We start from the raw sequence: 20,790 nt of genomic DNA on the forward strand, positions 1-20,790 counted from the left end.
GCATTGAATTAACATAGTGAATCATATCAAAAAGTAACACATAGCATACGCACAATATCTAGGAGGATACCACTTTTAACATATAGAAACTAGAGCTTCCAAGCCCGTTGCGCAATTTGGTATTACCAAGAGGAGCTAGGTGATTAGGCGAATTAATATTAGGCAACTCAATAAACTTCAAATCCAATGTATAACTATAAACCAAATTAAACTGACAAAACAATTTATTAAATAGACAACTAAATAATAAATGATATTAAAATAATATCGTTTATTGACAATTTCTTTCGTACAACTGTAGCAACCCACTGATTACTTTGTCAGCTAGTAAACAGAGCTTATTAGTGCAATAAAAATATGGCAGCATCTGCCAAATTACAAAACTGCAACCATCTAAGTCAAACCAAACAATTTTATTATATGGACTACATTTTTCTCTGCACAAATCTTCGCCGCAAAAATTTCTTCTTTAAGAGGTTAACCATTTTCTGCAATCAGAAGATATCAAGAATATCTTCTAATATTCTTGAAAACCTAATTTACTTGTCCGGGTATATACTTGATTACGTTATTTACTTAATAGAATTGATTACTTTGCGTACTTCTTGACTTGACTTGTTTGCGCACATTTCTACTGAATTATATGTATGCATACTTATCCATTTAATTATTAAGAATTTAATAGAAATATGAAACTGCAAAGAAAACGAAAACGTTTATCATGAATTGCTATTAATTTTTTAAAAACTTAGGTTTTAAAAATTTTATTTTTATTTTTTAATTTTTGAAAAAAATTATAATTTTTGAAATACTTGAAATACGTACTTTCATGTTTTGTCATCTTTTGAAATACTTTCATGACAAAGTGGTTGGTCGACTCTGCCTTTGCAGATCCGAAAAAAAAAAAAAAAAAAAACTGCACAAAACGTGTACACGGCCTGCTGTTACTGTTGCGAGGCATATCAGTTGTACTGTCAAAGGTTCATGGAACACATAACTTGTGAAGAAGAGGAAATGGATGGTCGGGTCAACTAGTTTCCAGAATTATCGAATAAGGACAACAGAAAATCTTAATTTGTAAATGAGACTGACTTTACAGATTCACAAAAAACGTTTGAAGCTGAATAAAATGTCCACAGGTGGAAGCTCTCGGCGCACAAGCTCCTTAACAATAAGACAACACCTCTGAAGTGTGGATGTTTCATGGACAGTTAATTTCAGAAGATGGCTACCCAAAAGTCCACAAATTTGTATGCAGTTCATATCAGGTGTATTACAACTTATTGTAATATATCTAATTTGACGAAGAGCATAACGAATACAGCATAAGGAATATTTTCAGTGTAATATTACGCCGAGTTTTGTCTATGAAAGAGTGTAGGTTACAGTTTCGTCAAAGAAATGCGTTTAAGTTGAAACCATAACTTACTGTTTCATACACAGAAAGTTATGAGTAGTTGTAATTATCACTTAATTTGCAATTAATTAGTATTATTTGGTTGTTATTAGTTAATTATTCATATTGATGTTATTAATTACTAATAGGGTTTTATAGAACAGTGCATTTCTTTCATCCTAAACCTAACTAGAAATATTCAACCAAAAAAAAGAAACAAACATGAATCATAGTCAAAATTTAAATATAAAAAAAAAACATTTAATTTTTATTTTCTATATCACAAAGAAGAATCTGTTCTTCTTACATATCTGATTAGATCCTCTGATTACAGAGTGATGCTATCCAAAAGCAGCCCATGGATGGATCGAACAAACTTGATGCTTTTTCTGCTATGCAGAAAACTGTATGGCAGGAAGTTTTAAGAAAGCGTTGTGGCCAGCAAGCCTTTATTAGCAAAAACAAGTACGCATCGACGATAGGTATGTGCTAAGACACACTGTTCATGAATCATAGAAATCTAGAAATCAGTCCCATGCAGCGACAGTGAATGTGTGTGGGCATGGAAATGTATAAAGAACGTTTTTTACCTCAGTCTGTTGTGACAAACAAAGTTTGGTTGCGGCAGTGCAGTGATGAATAATTACAAATGCAGAAATGCTTCGGTTAATAATTTCTGAACTTAACTGAGAGTTCATCACGAAGATGAACGTAATACTAATAGAGATGACACCATTGTCTATGAATGTGAGATTAAGGAAAAGTCTTACTGTAAACCAGAGTTAAGTAAAATAGAGTCTGTTCAATTTTTATAGGACGACATTATGGGCATCTGCAATACTAACTACCAGATAGAGGAAAACATTAAAGACTTCATAAAAGTAACTAAGATAAAAGATCTCAAGTCTTGTCGGAATAGGCAAACACTCCTTAGTAGTATAAAGGGCGAGCGGTATCACAATCCCTGGTCGGTGAGTAAATAATACTAATATATAATATTACTGGAGAAATATTGCTGAAATTCAAGCTACTTACCTTTCATTAAGTTATATTGCATTCTTAGTAAGCTTTCTTTTTGTAGACAAGACAAGCTTTTCCTTTATTAGCAGACGAACAATTTCGATGCGAACAAGTTATTCAAGACTCTGTCATCCAACAAGTCACGTGCAGCGAAAAAGGCCTCGTCAGACTGTACACGTCTGAAAATGATATCACTAGAGTGGAAGGGAGACTGCGGCTAACACTAGTAAAAAGCGAAAGTGCCCTATGGAAAAATGAATGTAAATATATTATTATTATAGAACAGTCTTTTATAGTAGCAAACTGAGTTATCATATTTTGTTATGAGATAATCAATAATAATAATAATAATATATCTTTTATTATTAAATAATAATTATATTATAATAACTAACAATACCTGCCCAGACGTTCCAGTTCTTACTAGCTAGTCACTAACATAATGAACTATACTATTTCATTATATGAAGCAATATAATTTAATTAAAAATAAATAAATAAATAAATAAATAAAATATATATATATATATATATATATATATATATATATGCCTGCAGCAAAATAGCTCAAACTGACTATACATACCGCCATGATCAAGTGGCCAAAATAGTTCATTGGCATGTATGTAAAAAATATGACTTTCCTACTTCTGATAACTGGTGGCAGCATAAAATAGAGACTGTATTGGAAAACGAAACAGCAAAAATTCTCTGGGACTTTAGAATACAAACTGATCGGCATTTGGAACACGATAGATCTGATATCACAATTATCGAACATCGACAAGTTTGGATTATTGATATCACAGTACCCAGTGATAACAACATTAACAACAAAGAACTGAAAAATTCACTAAATATCGAGATCTGGCAATCGAAGTTCGCAGAGTGTGGCTTAAACACACTAAAGTTATTCCAATAGTTATCAATGCACTTGGCAACTTCAAAGAAGCTATCCAACTATTTACAACAAACGACGAAGTGACCCCCATACAACCTACAAAAAACAGCATTACTTGGAACAGTCCATATTTTACGACGCTACCTGACAGACTATTCTTAGATTCTTGGGTAGAATCTGAATTGTTCTGTATCACCAGTCAAATTTTTATTTATATGAATATCTTGTTTTGACTGTGTATCAATTATGTGAGTAAAAAAAAAATAATAATAAATAATAATAATAATAACACATTTCTGCATCACCATATTTTATTAATAATTTAAATTATAAATTGTTATGTAATTAATTTCATTAATAAGTCATATTATTTATAATGTAGTTAATATTAATTCCGCTACTAAATGATTATACAGTTAATAATCTGTTTTTTCCTTATTATTCTTGATCAAGAATAATTTTGATCAAAATTATTATTCTTTATATAAAGTTTTTTACATGTTATTACGGTTTAATTATATTAGAAAAGGATAACGCATAAAATGTTTCCATGCTAATGTTGAATAGAAACTAAATTTGTTTAAAAATTTTGAAAATGTTACAGACCTTTCTATTTGGATGGCAGATTTAAACAACAAGTCAAAAATAACAACCTTAACCAAAATAACTGAGGCCATGAGACAAGCGGTTAAGTCGACAAAACCTGATAATCCGGAAACTAATCCCTGTGAAATCTGCATAGCCAATCGTTCATCACTCTCCAAAAAAAATAATAATAATAATAATAATAATTAATCTAGGCATCTACTTTTACGTCCAAGAACGACCCTTATTCTCTTCCCTATTGCCTGGATTGAAATTTTTCTTTTCATCTATTATATACTACAGTATGAAAATAGTATGAAAAATACAAATATGTAAAATCAAGGACAGTACTGGGGTAGATACGAAATTGGTTCAAACCATTTACAATATCAACCATTGCATTATGAAGGAGGCAGGATGTGCACCTAGCATCGTGGACAGTCGGTCACATTAGCAATGTATATGTTTCAATCAAATCCCCTGTGTTCTTCATTCCATAGGCCTCATGTCACCTTGGTCACCGCCTATAAATTCCCTTCACTACTTCCTCATCCCAAGAGAAACCCAAGAGACCAAATCTGATCACAGTAGTTAAGACGTGGATTTATCAGAGCCGTTCTCTGAGTTCCGAGAACATATCAAAACTCCTAGTTCAGAACTCGACTTCTAGTTCTTCGCCCCTTTCCCACTCCAATTCATATACTCATCAGTTTCTAGCAGTACAATCCGATCAATGTAATACATAATTTGCGATCTTCTCAGTCTAAAGTGCACATAATTTTATATTTGTCACGTTGAAATGGCGGTCATTATCCTTACACCACAGTGTCAGTTTATTCAAGTCGTCCTGCAGGATCTGATTCACTTTTATTTACTACTGCCTTCCATAAATTTAGATTTATTCAATATACTAAATATGTAAGCATTTTGTGTGCAACCATGCTTAACTAGTTAATTATGTACTTTTAAATGGTCGGCGTTTTTAGATTTTCTTTCAGAATTTCGAAAAGCAGACCTGTCCTTTGTGGCAACTACCAAGAGAAGTCCTCACATCATGGATATCGATATTATTAATACACTCAAAAAATTCTGTCCGCTCTCCAGCGATGAAAATTCTGCTGCCCTGTTCTATCAGCTAGTTGTCAACCTACGTGGTTTGCAATCGTTGGAAAGCCTTTTTGCTCACATCGAAACGGAAAATTTCCACAATTGCTCCAAAAATATCTCGTAAGTATAACTTAAGGACATGTTTTAAGGAAACATTATCTTATGTCTTTTTGTTCAGTTCTTCACGAAAATAATGAATATCTACTTCAGTCGTAGAGATAGAATAAATTTAGTGCCAATAATACATGAGTATGTAATATCCAGTAAACTGAAAAATTTTATTAATATATGTAGTGTTATGAATTTCGAAATTAAATGAAAATAAAATTATTTTAATTATCATAAAGTGTCCGACAAGCAGTGTCCGATGCACTCACTGTTGCAGCATTCCAAATACGGATGAGTCTCCTGTCCGTGTCTGCGAGCAATCAAAGTGATTTTTCGGTTGACAAAGAATATCATGTCAAGTGACAATTCTCGACTTTTGGCTTTTGTATACGGAAAGAAATGTTTGTCGTGTCTGATAATAAATTGATGATACGAGAGGTTCAAATATGGATGCCTCGTATCTAATGAGGAAAGGTCTGATCAGCTGAGAAATGTCATAAACTTCAAATAGCTATGTTCATGAAATATCCAGACGCTGCTATTCGAAGCAAAGCGCAAGCGTGTGAACAATCAGAAACATTGCTGATGTTTTTCGAATTTGGTACGAAACCATTTACGATATCATTTATGAAGGCTTGCATTATAAAGAAAGAGATGGGTTTCGAGTTTGAATGTAGGCCAAAGCAAGTAAGGCTATGAGATGAACGTATTATATAGATTAATAAATATGTTAACTCAGTATTCTCGTGGCCAGTTAACCCTCCACCTATGAGACCCGCTTCTCACCTTCAACTGAAAAACTCATAAAGGTTCTTCGTATCGGGGTTCGAACTAGTGTCTTTGCAATTAAACGGGATTGACGATAATGACTGAAGTAATGAATGAATTAGATAGGTTGCCAACCGGTAGCTTCGTGTTTAGCCGGTCACATTCTACGACATTGACATGAAAAAATCGGTAACGCATGGACGAATGTCGTTATACGTTTGGAGGTTATGTTGAAAAACAGTTTAAGTATTCCTCTTCCATATATAGAGACATTCGTCCAGGACGGATAAATTCCTAACAAGAATAGAAGTCAAAAAAGGTTGGCAAAGACTTTTCGATTGACTCTCGTACACAATAAAAGTTTTTTCATGTTTAATTTAATTTTAATACCATATGTGCAATAAAAAATTTGGTCTGATTTTAGGGAACTCGTGTTCGATGCACTTCCAATGGCAGGAACAGCTGGAGCTGTTCGTCAGATGGTTCACTTGATAAATCACGGTGCGATCCCAGATACCAAAATTAAAATGTGGTTTTCCGTTCTGTCACTTTTGCCGGATCCCACAGAGGAGATAATTGAATTGATTGTGGTAAGTAATTTGTACTCTATTCAGTCTTGTTCGAAATGAGCAACCATCGATTTGTTTTGCTTTGAAGGAACATATTTATTCAACCAGAATTGTGACACGAAACGACAAGATTTTGCAGGCTTGGAGATTATTACTGGGTGTGCTAAAATTACAGAAAATCCTATATTTAACAGAAACAGAAAAACACATCTATAATATAATATCGCCTTAGTTACAGAGATTCCTTCGGGTTTTTTTTTTTTTTTTGGTTAAACTACTTTTCATTAGTTCTACCTAAGAAGCGTTGCGACAAAACGGCAGTTTGGCTATGCATAAAATTTCTGTCTGCACTAGAGATAGATAACTTACGTGTGATTCAGCTGAGTCCATTAATTCCTTTAAATAACAAGGAATTGACTCACTGATTCATCATCTGGAGAGACTTTGGGTTCAGTATCAGCTGTTACGTGTCATGCTCGGATAAATGATTTAATTCTTCTGAAATCAAATAACTATTTTTAAAATTATTTAATATTGTTATCTTTATAATAATTCGAAAAATATTTACAAGAAAGCGAGTAAAAGTGAATTGACTTATAAAATATGCTACTTGCAACTCCTAAGAGAATGCACTCCGAAACATACGTAAAATAAATACAAAAATGTTGTCCAATCTTTGTATCTTTGGAAGTGCACAGTTTCTCATTTTGAATGCATTTGCTGTCCTAAAGAAATATGGAAACAATTGTAAACAATTATTATTATTATTACATGACACAGTGGAGTCCCAGACTCATCCTGGAAGGCCATTCTACGCCAAACAACACTACGCGATCCGCCGTTTGCGCTATACCATCTATGAAAGAAAGAAAAAAAGTACGCTTCTATTCACTTCTATAGTGACAATATGTATTACCACAACAGTGGCACTATAGACATAATTTGATTTTGTTATTCGTTGTTTATTTACAATTGTATTTATTTTGGATAACAATAGTTTTGCTTTGCCCAATTTTATTAGTACAAATAATACGACTGAAATCAAAACCGAAATTACTCTAGAAGTTTATAACCAAAATTATAAATACCAAACTCTATTTAATCCCGTCCAGCCAGTGAGAAATTATTACTATCTGTTCGAATATTTTTGATAGTGAATGTGGTTGTTTTGAATTACGGCCAAAGCGTCCGGCATAAATTATGATCAACGACAGTTATTTCTATAAATTTCGTGGGTTCTTCAGGTCTGTTTGCCTGCTTTTGAAGAGGGAAAAAAAACAAACAAAAACGCTTTTTTCGGGGAGGAAACGCTTTGTAATACAGCTAATCTACTGAAACCAAAATGGAATACGTGGACATTCTAGTGTACGTCCAAATTCCGAATTTTATTAAATTCCATTCAGTCAGAGTGAAGCTATCAAAATATATTTTCGACATGTTTTTGTCCTATTAATTCCTTAAAATGGTCCGAATTTTAAACAGAAATTAGATAGCCTGATAAATTTTCTAAGGATTTCAGATAAGAATTCATCGTTGTATGGCTGTAATGCAAGACTGTTGCTTAAAAAAAAAAAAAAAAAAAATGTTCGGCGAGCTCTCACGTTATCTTCAGTTTCAGAAAAAGCGATACAACAGCCTATCTAATGTTATACTAATTAATATTTGTAATTTAGTATAAGAGGTGATACAAAAGCCATCCACTCAGCTAGTTTAATTATTGTAAGTAATGGTATAAGCAGTTAATAATGATTTAAGTGATTGTTATACTAGTATTTGTCAATTACAACAAATTTTTTATCTTATTCTGATAAATCCCTTGATTATTCCAAATCGCGATAATACGCATGTTAAAAATAATAACTTTTATAGTTGAATTATTTAAGCATCGTGATAAGGTCGCTAAGTACCTGAAATTAATTTTCCAGGGGCTTCTCAATAACCAACGCACTAAAATGCAAGTTGCTCTCGGCTTGTCTACAATCATCTATAATTACTGTGAAAAAACACAAAACTGTATGGAGATTTCTGTTATAAAGAAAGCTATTTCTGCCTTCCAAGAATCAATTGGTAGCTGTAGATCTCCGCAAGCCTGGGAGGAAGAAAATGAGGTAAGATATTTCTGGCCTTCTAAAAATCAAGCACATGAATACTTTACGAGCGGTGTCGAATCTGAACTGCTTACCTGATTTAATTTCAATGTAGCTTTATTTTAAAATTTAAAATAAATTTTTTAAACGAGATCAGTTCAGTGATTTAAAAACATTAAAAATTTAAACTTAGTTACCAGAGTATTTTGCAAAGTTACATTACGCACCAAAGGCATATTCCTGGTAACATAAAAATGGCTGCACTAAAAGTGAAGTTTAATAACAATAATTATTATGAGCAGTTCATTAAAGGGAAAAATAAACTTTAAAATCAAATCATGTTCACATTTAGTAAAATAGGTAAGCATATGACCTAATTCAAATATTGGCTAATATACATAGACAGGAATTTATTACAATTTCTGTGAGTTTAAGTGACCTCTTTTATAACAATTCTTTATCGCAACAACTGAACTTAGAGCCATCTTTGTGTCATATGTGCTGTGAACATAAATTCGTTTATCCAATTTGTTCATTAAAATGATCCAGATGAAACGACAAATTTTATCAGTAATATGAGATACCAAATCATTCATTCCATCAAGCCTGGGGGGAATTATTATCATCATTTAGAATTATTTGGCTAATAAAAAGGTCCAAATAATTTGAGAAATTTAAAATTGCTTGATTACTGTGGCACATGGTCAAATGAACATTAGACTTAGCATGCTGTTATATATATTGGATACGGAGACTTTCGACCAATAAGTATAATTATAAAATCAAATTCAGTTTATTTTATTTTATAATGTATATACACTATAGGTCCATTATTTTCGAGAGAACTATTAAGATGTCTGTGACAAATTTACATTATTATTCTGAGAATCATAGTGATCAGCATGTACTTTTGTAAAAACCTAGTGATTTAGTCAAAAGTTATAGAAGTTTAAGACAAGACGAGGCGTTTTTGATTACCGGACATACGCGTATAATTTTGGCTTTGTCTAATTGTATCACTGTAAATAACTTAATTGACATCAAAATTGTAACAATAATATCAAATTTCATTAAATTACATCCATCTAGTGTGTAATTATTAATATCAGTTTTTTGAATTATTTGTCCAAGAAAACCTAGTGAAAACCTAGTGAAAAAAAGCATAAGTCTCAAATTTTATTAAATTCCATTTAACCAGAGGGGAGGTATTGTAATATACAACCTGGATACATTGTTAATTTCTACCCATGCAATTCCAAGTAAAACAAAAACTAGAAAAGAGGGATCTCGATAAATTTTTGTAGGAATTCAAAATACCAAATTCAATAAAATCCATCGAGCCAGAATCTCACAGATTGGTCTTACTAATTTTGCGAAACGTAGATGAAACCAAGTCAATGTTTTATTAATTAAGCTAAAACTTCTTTTATTCATTGGATTTCAAAAATTCATTGGATTTTTGCAGAAGTACCACCATTCGATAAAAGATCTTTAAATATCGCAAATTTATCACATCTAATATCATGATAGTTCTCATAAAAACACGAAAATATTTACAATCGAAAATTCAACTGTGAACATTACATCATATGCTAATAATAATGAGGCCATTATAAAATGTACGTTTTGTTATGCGCATTATGCATAAATAAAGTATAGTAATTTTTAATCATGAGTTCCAGGCTGGTTGATGAAAGATTCATTTAACATGCCAGTATAACATCGCTTATAATATTGGAGAAATGAGAATTGAGCATTTATAAGTGTTAAGGTATTGTAAATAAGAGGGTTATAACTTCACGGTCATTTAAATTATTATTATTATTATTCGAACCTCCAGGGAGTCCAAGGGCTCATCGAGGGAGGGCACCTGCACTACAACTGTCTCCATTACTCAATGCATCAACTGACCGCAACTACACCTATGCCATCTACGGCCGACCACCACCACTAGTATTTCCACAGACACTCACAAACATCCATGCCCACGGCGGGATTCGAACCCGCAGCCTTTTGGCTGGAGAGCGGATACGCCAACCACTCGGCCAGCCAGGGCTGCCTATGTAATATAATTTATGGATTATTTGAAAGATGCATTAATGGTAAATATCAACAGAACACTAGCTGTATCAAGCTAACTTTTCTTTCTAAAGTAAGCAGTGCTGAAACTTTCTCTCTCTCTCTCTCTCTCTCTCTCTGTGTGTGTGTGTGTGTGTGTGTGTGTGTGTGTGTGTGTGTGTGTGTGTGTGTGTGTGTGTGTGTGTGTGTGTGTGTGTGTGTGTGTGTGTGTGTGTGTGTGTGTGTGTGTGTGTGTGTGTGTGTGTGTGTGTGTTCAAATTTACACATAAGAGATCACAAACGCATAGCAACCCCAACAATGCCTTGTATTAAGCAGAAAATAAGAATGGCTTATGTTTACCTCGTGCAGCAGGAGTTGTATGGAGCTGGACAGTAAATGATAGTTAAACAGCAGTTGCTCCTGTTCTTATGGTGGCAGGTTCACTGAACGGCGCCATGAAAATGCCTGCATCATAAAGTATTGAGAAGGTGATGAGGTGATCCTGTGTGGGGGGGGGGGAGGGTATTAGTTAACTGAAATACTTCTTCTGAATAGCATCATGTATTTTTTAGAATTTTTTGGTACATCATCCCAAATGTTGAAACAATATTTCAAGACTGGTATGGAGTAAGTTTATTGGAGACTGAAGGGTTATGGTTGTGTTTGTGCTAGGAAAGGCTACGGGTGTAAGAGAGCCAAATAAAGATTTCTTAATATTTGAATATTATCAGAGAGGAAGTGAAGTGGGATCTTTCTGGTGAGAAATAGACAGGACTGGGTGTGGTAGCAATGAAGCTTACAAAGTTGCTCTCACTCCACTAAAGAATGGCAAAGGAGATCAATTTAAAGCAGTTTATGAATGGTACTGAGAGATGCAATGATTGTGCATTACAGGGTTTGTCAAATGAATAAGAGAACTAGAGAGTGTACTGTTCATCAGCAAAGCTATGGATAAGTCTGTGGCCAGTGAGAGAAAATCATTTATCTATGAAAGGAAGTGAGTGAGTGAGTGAAAGTACAGAGTCCTGAGGTTATCTCCACGTCAGCTGCAAATTCTAAGACGAATAAATCATCTACCATAGCACCTATAGAACGACCAGAGACGAAACTGGAGATAACAATGGGTAAAACCAGACCATAATATCGAAGTCTGCTCAGATGGACTTTGTAGACCTGATTAAAAAGGAACTAGAAATGTCAGAAGCAAACAGGTGAGTTTTTCAAATTCTTTCAATGGCTTGTGTCCGAAAGTGAATGTTGAGAGATCTGATGCGGATTAAGAGTGGGAGAAATGGGAGAATATTCTGATGGCTGAAAAATTAATTACCTTTTTTTTTTCGACTATAGGGCTGCTAGACGATCAGGCAAGATTGCAATGACGACACAGAACGGTGTTGGGTGTTAGAGATAATACATACAATTTGAACATAACTGAGGACCTTCAAGACTAGAAGACTTGTTTCTACCCATGAAGTTCGGAATTCTACTGATTTCTCTCTAATGAAAGACTAAAGGGAACATGGAGAGAGCAGTTTTTGGCATTTCGGGATAAAATTTGCAAAGATCGCCTTTTCTGGATGTGAGCGTGGCTAGCAGCTGCACCCATTATCCTTGACGAAGACCAAAAAACACTGTAAATTTTCAGTACAGATTTAGATTTTTTTTCTTGCGACTATTGTAAGCTGTAGTATAGGTTGGTTATTATGATGAGATTTTTTTACACTTAATCCACTTGTGATGTGCTGTTTTTTTTTTCTTGAAATGCCTAGGCAAACATGTTAAAAATCCTATTCCACTTACTATCCCATGGCCGTGGGGATGGAATAAAGCCATTCATTCTACGTAGAATTTCTGTCATTCATTCTGAGCAGATATGTTCAAAATGAATGGGTATGTGTAATCCTCTTAACCATGATTAAGAGGATTACACATACCCATTTGGTATGTAATATCAAAGGACATGAGACTGATGAGTGGCTGTGAGAAGGCCGTTCCACACAAAATGAAACTTGAACAAGATTATCATCTAAGCTTACCAAGGAAGGAGCTAATGTCTACAGTATATCTGGAAAGAGAACTGATTTAAAAAAGATAAAATTATAAGGAGGATGGTGAGGATTATCTAGTCTCCTGGTGGGTGGACTGACAATTGATGTTAAATGGTTGTTAACAGCAAACCTCTGCCAGTTTGATCGGTAAAATTCGAGAAGGGAAGCCAATTTGAGTTGTGCACATTGACGTCTCCAAGGAAGATGACCTCACTGTCTGAAATTTTAGACTATAGGAAATCGGACTCTAAGGATAAATAATCAGATGTCAAAGTGATTATCAGAATCTGGAGAGCGATAAAGATAGGAAATAACCGCTAGAAAATGCGACATGAACAATTTGAATCCCAGCAGGTTGAAAAGAGGAAATTCTAGGTTTGGCATTTTCAGATATGGTGTGTGTGTGTGTGTGTGTGTGTGTGTGTGTGTGTGTGTGTGTGTGTGTGTGTGTGTGTGTGTGTGTGTGTGTGTGTGTGTGCGTGCGTGCGTGCGTGCGTGCGTGCGTGCGTGCGTGCGTGCGTGCGTGCGTGCGTGCGTGCGTGCGTGCGTGCGTGCGTGCGTGTGTGTGTGTGTGTGTGTGTGTGTGTGTGTGTGTGTGTGTGTGTGTGTGTTTTCCTCCCAATAGTCACCCTACCAGGAGGTAATTTATTCCTACATGCTCCATTGAATTGCAATGCTTATATTGCATTTAGCTTATAAGTACTGATTAACATTTCTGTGATATGTGAATGACTGAACTATAGCAAGTTGTTCTGCTTGGTTGTTGGAACAGAGAGGATGCAGTCTAGAACAGCGTTCTTGTATTATGGACTGTCTGTTGTGTGCAGTGAACGAACAACCGACGTTCCTTTCGGTTTTGCTTCCGTCAGTGTATATTTGGAATTCGTCCCTTTCAGAGTTTTCCTTCTCCTTAATATATATATATATATATATATATATATATATATATTTTTTTTTTTTTTGCTGGGTGAGGCCACTTACTGTAGTGAGGCGGACGTTCGTAGCAATTTGGATCGATTTTGTAACTTTCGATATATCTTCCGAATGTGACTTCATATATAAGAGCTAATTGTATTTTCAGGCAGATCGGTGTTAGAGCTGCAATAACGCAAGCTGCCTCAAAAGATATTGTTCTGTATCCTTTGATTATGCGTATGGCTATAATGCGTTGAACTCTATTTAGCTTTTGTCGATTTTTCTTTGATTATAGTGTATGTTTCCAGGCAGGTGCAGCATAAGATATCAGTGGTAGTATAGGACCGGTATATATCGTTTTCAGCGCTCGTTGGCCTAATCCCCACTTTATCGTTGCTGACTTAGCTAGGAGATTTACTATTTGTAAGCTTTTTTCGGCAACATATGAGATGTGCTTATTGAAGGTGAATTTTTCGTCTGTTGTTACTCCCAGGTATTTTAGCTCACTGGCTACCTCGAGAACTTCTCCGTTTAGGAAGACTGTTACAGGTTGTTTTGATTTTTTTCGTGAGATGTGAAGCACTTTAGACTTGGTGCTATTGAAGGTCACTTTCTTCTCGCGTGCCCACTCTGCAATTTTAAAGAGTTCTTCGTTTGCCGTTACTTCTAACTGTAAGCCGCCGCGTCCCCGAATCATTATCATCGGCGAAGGCTATGACTTTTGTTTCAGTGGTGACAAGCAGTCTTAAAAGCGAGTCGTACTGGATGTTCCAAAAACCTGGCCCACAGCAGGAACCTTGCGGACAGCCTCGTTTGACTTATTTCGTTACAGTTGTGTTTTTTAGTGTCATGGTTGCCTTCTGTCTGAAAAATAATTTTTTGTAAGGTTGAGTAAGTTTTTAGGGCATTTTAAATCTATTAATTGATTGATTATGGCTGGCCACCAAGCAGCATCGATGGCACCTTGTACATCGAGTGGGATCAGTAGTACGTCTTTTTTTTTTTTTTTTTTCCTGTAGACCAGGGGTTGCCAAAGTTATTTGCCCGTCGACCCCTTCAAGTGTTTCTTGACTTGTTATCGACCCTCTATATTTTACTATTACGTAATTATAATAGGACAAGCAAAAAAAAAAAAGACGCTTATGTGAGTTTTTAGATTGTTTATTTTATAGTTACAGTGTTTATTGTACAGGGTGTTCGGGATAAATTTGACAGTTTCGTAAGGAAAAAGAAAATCTTCTTTGTATCTATTAAATTTAATGAATTGACAAAAAAACATTACAGGCAGAGTTAATTACAATACTATCAACAAGATTTACTCAAAATAACCACCATTAGCATCGATCACAGCTTCAATTCTGCTTCGGAACCTCGAACAAGCTGATGCTACAGTCTCCCTGGGAAGGGCCGCAAAAACTGTTTTAATTTTATCCATTAACTGGGCTTTTGTATTACTGGAAGTGCGATTGGTGTCTTTTTCAACTGCGCCCCATACAAAATAATCCATGGGGTTAAGGTCTGGGGAGTTTGGAGGCCAAACATTTGGACTGGTGAAGTCGTAGAAATTTTCAGACAACCATTTTTGACTTTTCCCAGAGGTGTGGCAAGGGGCCGAATCCTGCTGCCATACATACGGCCTACCATTGGCTACCCTTGTTATCCAGGACTTGACTACAGTTAGCAACTCCACGAACAAAGCCCGAATTCCAATGCCAGGGTTCTTCAACACCTGTTCCTGCAGATTTGCGAGGAATTCTGCTGTACGAACGCAATCAGATCGTCTGCTAGGGATCTTTCTTCTTGCTACATCCTCGTAGTCACCATTGCAAGTCTCTAGTTCATGCCTGATTGTTTTTACTGTATTCAGGGAGCATTGGGCAGCAGTCGTAATATCCTTATTTTGATGGCGGGCACGAATCATCATGATACAAGTTATTCTCTTCCATGATTCAGGTGGGTTCCAGCTATCCATCCTTTCTGACATCTTGTATATGAATGAAGAAGGGTCCAAACTTTTAAATGAAGAGAAGTGTGTGTTAATACATGTAACTTACGGAAAAATATAATTAATTATAAATATGTCAAATTTATCCCGAACACCCTGTATGTATAATATAGTATATATTATTATATTACTATTACTATCACTAGTAATATCACTGGTATTACTAGTGATATTAATAAACTACTGGTATTAATATCACTGGTATTGCTACCAGCGCTGCTCAACTCTTCAACATAGAGAAGTTTAGTTCGTGAATGAATAACGATTGAATTATAATATGTATGTTGATGAATTTTAGAACATTAACGCTCACTTGTATGTCGATGCTCAAAAATGAGACTGGGATCGAATATCTGTAAGTATCAGTAAATAAGAACCACGCACGTGTTTCAATCTCGCTCCCACTGCGCCGGCCGGCAGGAACCACCAACATCCGTTTATTGGTAAATATGTCATTTTGGCCTACTTGATTGGCCTCAATAACTATTTTTATGACTTACTCCATCTTATTACTATTATTATTACGGGCAACTCCAGGGAGTCATTAGACTCATCGAGGGAGGCCCCAAATCATATTCATCACAACTATTCGACATTCATACGGTATCTATCATACCTCGCCTTAAACTCATTCACTGTCACAGCACCTACCACAGACTCAGGGAGTGCATTCCACTCATTCACTACTCTAAAAGTAAAGAACCCAGCTCTAACACCTTTACTAACCACACTTTTGCCCAGTTTCCATGGATGTCCCCTAGTCCTCCCACAACCATCCTTGTTCTCAAAAATATCTTCTGAATTAATTTTATAGAAACCCTTCAGTAATTTGAAAGTCTCAATCATATCTTCCCTCCTCCGCCTATCAACCAATTTTTGCAACCCACAAATCCTCAACCTGTTCTCATAAGGTTCATTCCACAGACCTGCTATCATCTTGGTCGCTCGCCTCTGGATTCTCTCCACCTCCTCCCCATCAAGAAGAAACCTGGGTGACCAAATCTGAGCACAGTATTCAAGATGGAGTCTTATCAAGGCTCGATACAGAGGAACAATAACCTGCTTGTCTCTGCTTGTCAACGTATTCTTCAGCAACCAAGTGATTTGATGAGCTGATCTGGCCACTTTTGCAATGTGTCCCATAAATTTCAATTCCTTATCCACCAACACTCCTAAATCTCGTGCCTCATCAATTTCCTGGAGCACAGTTCCACCAATGCAGTAAACTGCCGCCAATCGTTTCACCCAAAAATGCATAACCTTACATTTTGCCACATTAAATTGACATCCATTCTCCTTAGCCCAGACCTCCAATCTATCCAATCATCCTGCAAAATTTTGACGTCATCTGCATTCACTATTGCCCTACCCAACTTTGCATCATCCGCAAACAAATGAACTGTTCCTCTCAGATCCTTTCCTATATCATTTATGAACAAATTAAACAGCAGTGGTCCAAGAACAGATCCTTGTGGCACACCACTAGTCACAGGCCGTCTTGTGGACTCTACTCCTGAGTAAACCGCTCTCTGATATCTCTCCGTCAACCACCCTCCTATCCATCTCACCAACCCTATGTCCATCAGTACCTCCATCTTACAGGTCTTATTCATGGACCTGTAAGATGGAGGTACTGATCCCACGATTCAGTCTTAATTGCGTTGTCATTACCTTTATGTCTTTTGTCATGGAGGTAATCAAAGTTAACCGAATTAAATATTACCCATACAATGATGTCTTATATTTTTCTGTCGACCCCTGAGCCCAAATCGACCCCTAACAATGTCATATCGACCCCTTTGGCGACCACTGCTGTAGACTGTGTTCTTCGAACTCTTTCACTTCCATAATTGCGTCTACTGTGCTGGATTGAGGTCTAAATGCGTATTGATTGCTGCATAAGTTTCTTGAGTAGACGTGGTGCATTATTCGGTTTATTAGAAGTTTTTCTAGTACCTTACCGGCAACGTTTATGAGGCTGATTGGTCTGTATTTGTTAATTTCATCGGATGTTTCTTTTCCTGGTTTGATTATAGGTATAATTTTTGAGTGTTTCCATATTGAAGGAAATCGTCCTCTTTTAGGCATTTGTTGTAAACTGTTGTTATGACTTTGGGGAATTCGAGAAACGCTGTTAAGAGTATGTCGCTGCTTATTTCCGTCTTCTCCAGGAGTTTTCCTTAGATTTATCAAGATCTTAATATTGAATTGATTTCATTAGTTGCAAATGAGACGTCGTCAGGAAAGTCTATATCTATTTCCATTCTTTGTCTGCAAGTTTTGTGGATTTCTTCATCTGCTGATTCATCGTCATCGGAAATAAACTTCTCTATCATAATAGCTGCAATTTCTGCTAAGTTTTTAGTGTAGGTGCCGTCTGTTTTCTTGATAGTTGATAGTATAGGTGTTGTCTTGTTCTTGTTTGCTGCTAATTTATATATGCAATTCCAAGGATTCGATACGGTTGAAACTGTGCAAAATTTTTTCCATGATTGGTATAATCGTCTGAGTGCGTTGACACGTTTCTTAGGACTGTTTTCGTCGTTCCACCACGGTACTGATTTTCTTCCATCGATGTTTAACTTCTTTGTTGTTTTGAGTGTTTGATCGCTGGATTTTTCAGACCTGATGAGCGTTCAGAAGCAAGGAAGTCTAATCGCTTTGTGCCGATGCCCAGATGACTAGGTTTTTGTCTAAGCTGAGCTGTTTTTCGCTGTTCGCATTAAAGTGATGTTCTGAGATTAAGAGTGAAAATTCTCTTTTGAATGCATTTATAAATTTCTCTAGGTTGGTTTTATTGGTGAAGTATTTGATGTTAATGCGGTGGTTTTTGTTGTATATCCCGTTTAAATTTTTGTTACTGACGATGAAACTTATTATGCGATGGTCAGAACAGGTTTCCTCTTCTTCGTATTTCCATTCAGAAACCCGGAGTAAAATAGCGCTGTTTACCATTGTTAGATAGCTCGATGAAGTTGCTTCCCCTGGTATTTTCGAATGATGGAGTGTTACAGTCGTCGTTTAGTATGTGTAGGAAATTTGATGCTATGAACTCTTCCAAATTTTTACCTCTATTGTTTGTGCTCTCGTTAAACCATAAAACCGAATGGGCGTTGCTCTCTATTCCCATAATTAAGCCGTGGTTGATGGTAAAATCGACGATGTTGCTCATTTTTTCTGTCATATTTTATGTCAGCGTGATAGTTTAGATACATACTTGCAGCGAAAGTTTTAATTCCTCTGTACGTAATTTCAATTAGAACCAAGTCCTCGTTGCTGTGCTGAGAAATTAATATTGCCTCGACTTCAGGGTTGACCACGAGTATTGCAGCTCTCTTTCTTTCAAATCCTTTGGAAAATATTTTAAAATTACTTGGAAAGCTGCATATTTTGTTGTTGATGTTGTAGGGTTCTTGTATTAATGCCAATCCTATATTTTTTCTATTTATTAGTTCTGTTAAGTTATTAACAGCCTTGATGGAGCATGGTAGATTTATTTGAAGACATGCCAGGGAAGTAGTGCTGTTTCTGAAAGCTTTATTATTGCTTTCCATAATCGATGTTTTGAATTTTGAGCTGTTTGTGGTAGTTGTATGTCGGGCAGTCTTTGCTTAATGCCATGTGTTTGGTGTCGTTTTTGGTTTTGGCATGCTTGTTGTGATTTTGGCAATTTATGCAATTCATCTCGGGCTTATTTCGTGGACACTCGCTGAACTTATGTTCTTTAGAACAGAATGGACAGGTGGTTTTCCCCCTGCAGTGTTGTGTATGATGGTGAAATTTATTGCAGTTAAAGTATCTCAGAACGCGTACGTAGTCTGCGCAATGGCAAATGCCCCATAGGATTTTAACACCGGTTTTCAGCAGCTTGGTCCTCACCATTGGATCGACTTCTATAATCAAGTTTCTTTTGTTCGTTTTTTTTATTTGTCATGATAAATTTCTGTGTCATCTTTGTGTCGCCGATGAAGAGTTCTTCGTTCTGTATGCGGATTGAGTCTATTGCGTTGTCCGTATCTATTTCACTGGTTATATCATATATTATCAGCCTTGGAAGATGTTTCTTACTGGGATTTGCTACTAACGTGTCTTTGCATTCCTTAGATATTTCGTTATGTAGCAAATCTATATTGGCCTTTTCTTTTGATTCAATTAACACTCCTCCTTTATTAATGCTTTTCATTTTTGTGATTCAGATTTTTATTTTTCTTGGGTCTATTTTTTCTTTTATAAGATTTTTAGTTTCTTCGCTGTTTAGTTGAGCTATCGGTTCGACTATTAATTTATAGCAAGGATTGTTTTCGGATTCATCTTTATTTTTAGCATTGTTTTTAACCACTTGCGAGTATAGCTGAGTAGGTTGAGCTAAGTTAGGCTGTCCCTGGTTGTTTGTATTAGTCTGTTGTTCTATCGATACTTTAGTTTCGTTTTTCATTCTGTTGAAAACCTTTGTTAATTCACTTACTGCGGTTAGGATGGCCTGTTTTAAGTGGTTCCTTAAATTGCCGCTTACTTTGGCTACGTTACGCAACAAATCTAGGGCTTTTTCGAATTCTAATTCGTACCGTGCCGCCATTTTAATATTACTCGAAGTTGTAGTATTATATCCTCCTATTGAACGGCTAACTTTTCTAATGTACAAAGTTCAAGAAAATGTACTTACAGTTTTTCAGCTTGTTCCTAGAAGTGACGATTCCATTGAATTAGGTTTCCGTGGTAGCAGTTGGGAGGATAGCAGCTAATCCTATTATGCACGGGTCGTTGTTTTGAGGGTAGCTGAAGGATAGATACAATCAGAACAGCAGTATTCAGTCCATAAAGATAGAATAAAATTCACTCATACGCGCTTAGAACTGTGAAACTATAGAGTAAATTACTGACTGTTAGATCACTGTACAAGCTATCAGTCGATACCAGATAGATCTAGGTATTCTGTTAGCTAGCGCACAAATCAAGGTTAAAGCAGGAGCGATTTCAGGCACGTCCGTTCGCGTCCGAGCTTACTCTGTTCTCTTGTGTGTGTGTGCGTGTAATACAAACCGATTGTTTATAAACACATTTTTGTTTGTGTGTGTGTGTGTGCGTGTAATACAAACCGATTGTTTATAAACACACTTTTGTTTGTGTGTGTGTGTGTGTGTGCGTGTAATACAAACCGATTGTTTATAAACACACTTTTGTTTGTGTGTGTGTGTGTGTGTGTGTGAGAGAGATACAAATTG

General features: G+C 35.8%; 1 protein-coding gene and 1 long non-coding RNA gene across 2 annotated transcripts in view; one reads left to right on the top strand and one right to left on the bottom strand.

Moving 5' to 3' along the window:
• Positions 1-20,790, top strand: part of LOC150095581 (apolipophorins-like) — a 103,378-nt gene that overhangs the window by 1,453 nt on the left and 81,135 nt on the right. Inside the window, exons 4-8 of the mRNA XM_090409883.1 lie at positions 2,212-2,367; positions 2,478-2,676; positions 4,889-5,129; positions 6,310-6,475; positions 8,380-8,562. Coding sequence (XP_090266009.1) covers positions 2,212-2,367; positions 2,478-2,676; positions 4,889-5,129; positions 6,310-6,475; positions 8,380-8,562 — 945 coding nt within the window. The remainder of the gene's footprint in view (positions 1-2,211; positions 2,368-2,477; positions 2,677-4,888; positions 5,130-6,309; positions 6,476-8,379; positions 8,563-20,790) is intronic.
• LOC150095582 (uncharacterized) lies at positions 248-20,616 on the bottom strand. Its single transcript, XR_016550039.1, has 3 exons — positions 20,232-20,616; positions 2,432-2,660; positions 248-695 (listed from the first exon to the last, which is right to left on the bottom strand). It is a non-coding gene; the product is annotated as an uncharacterized LOC150095582 (long non-coding RNA).

Source organism: Typopeltis vanoorti, chromosome 20, assembly GCF_054136105.1.
Source record: "Typopeltis vanoorti isolate ZY-2024b chromosome 20, IOZ_Tvanoo_1.0, whole genome shotgun sequence".
NCBI classification, from domain to species: Eukaryota; Metazoa; Arthropoda; class Arachnida; order Uropygi; family Thelyphonidae; genus Typopeltis; species Typopeltis vanoorti.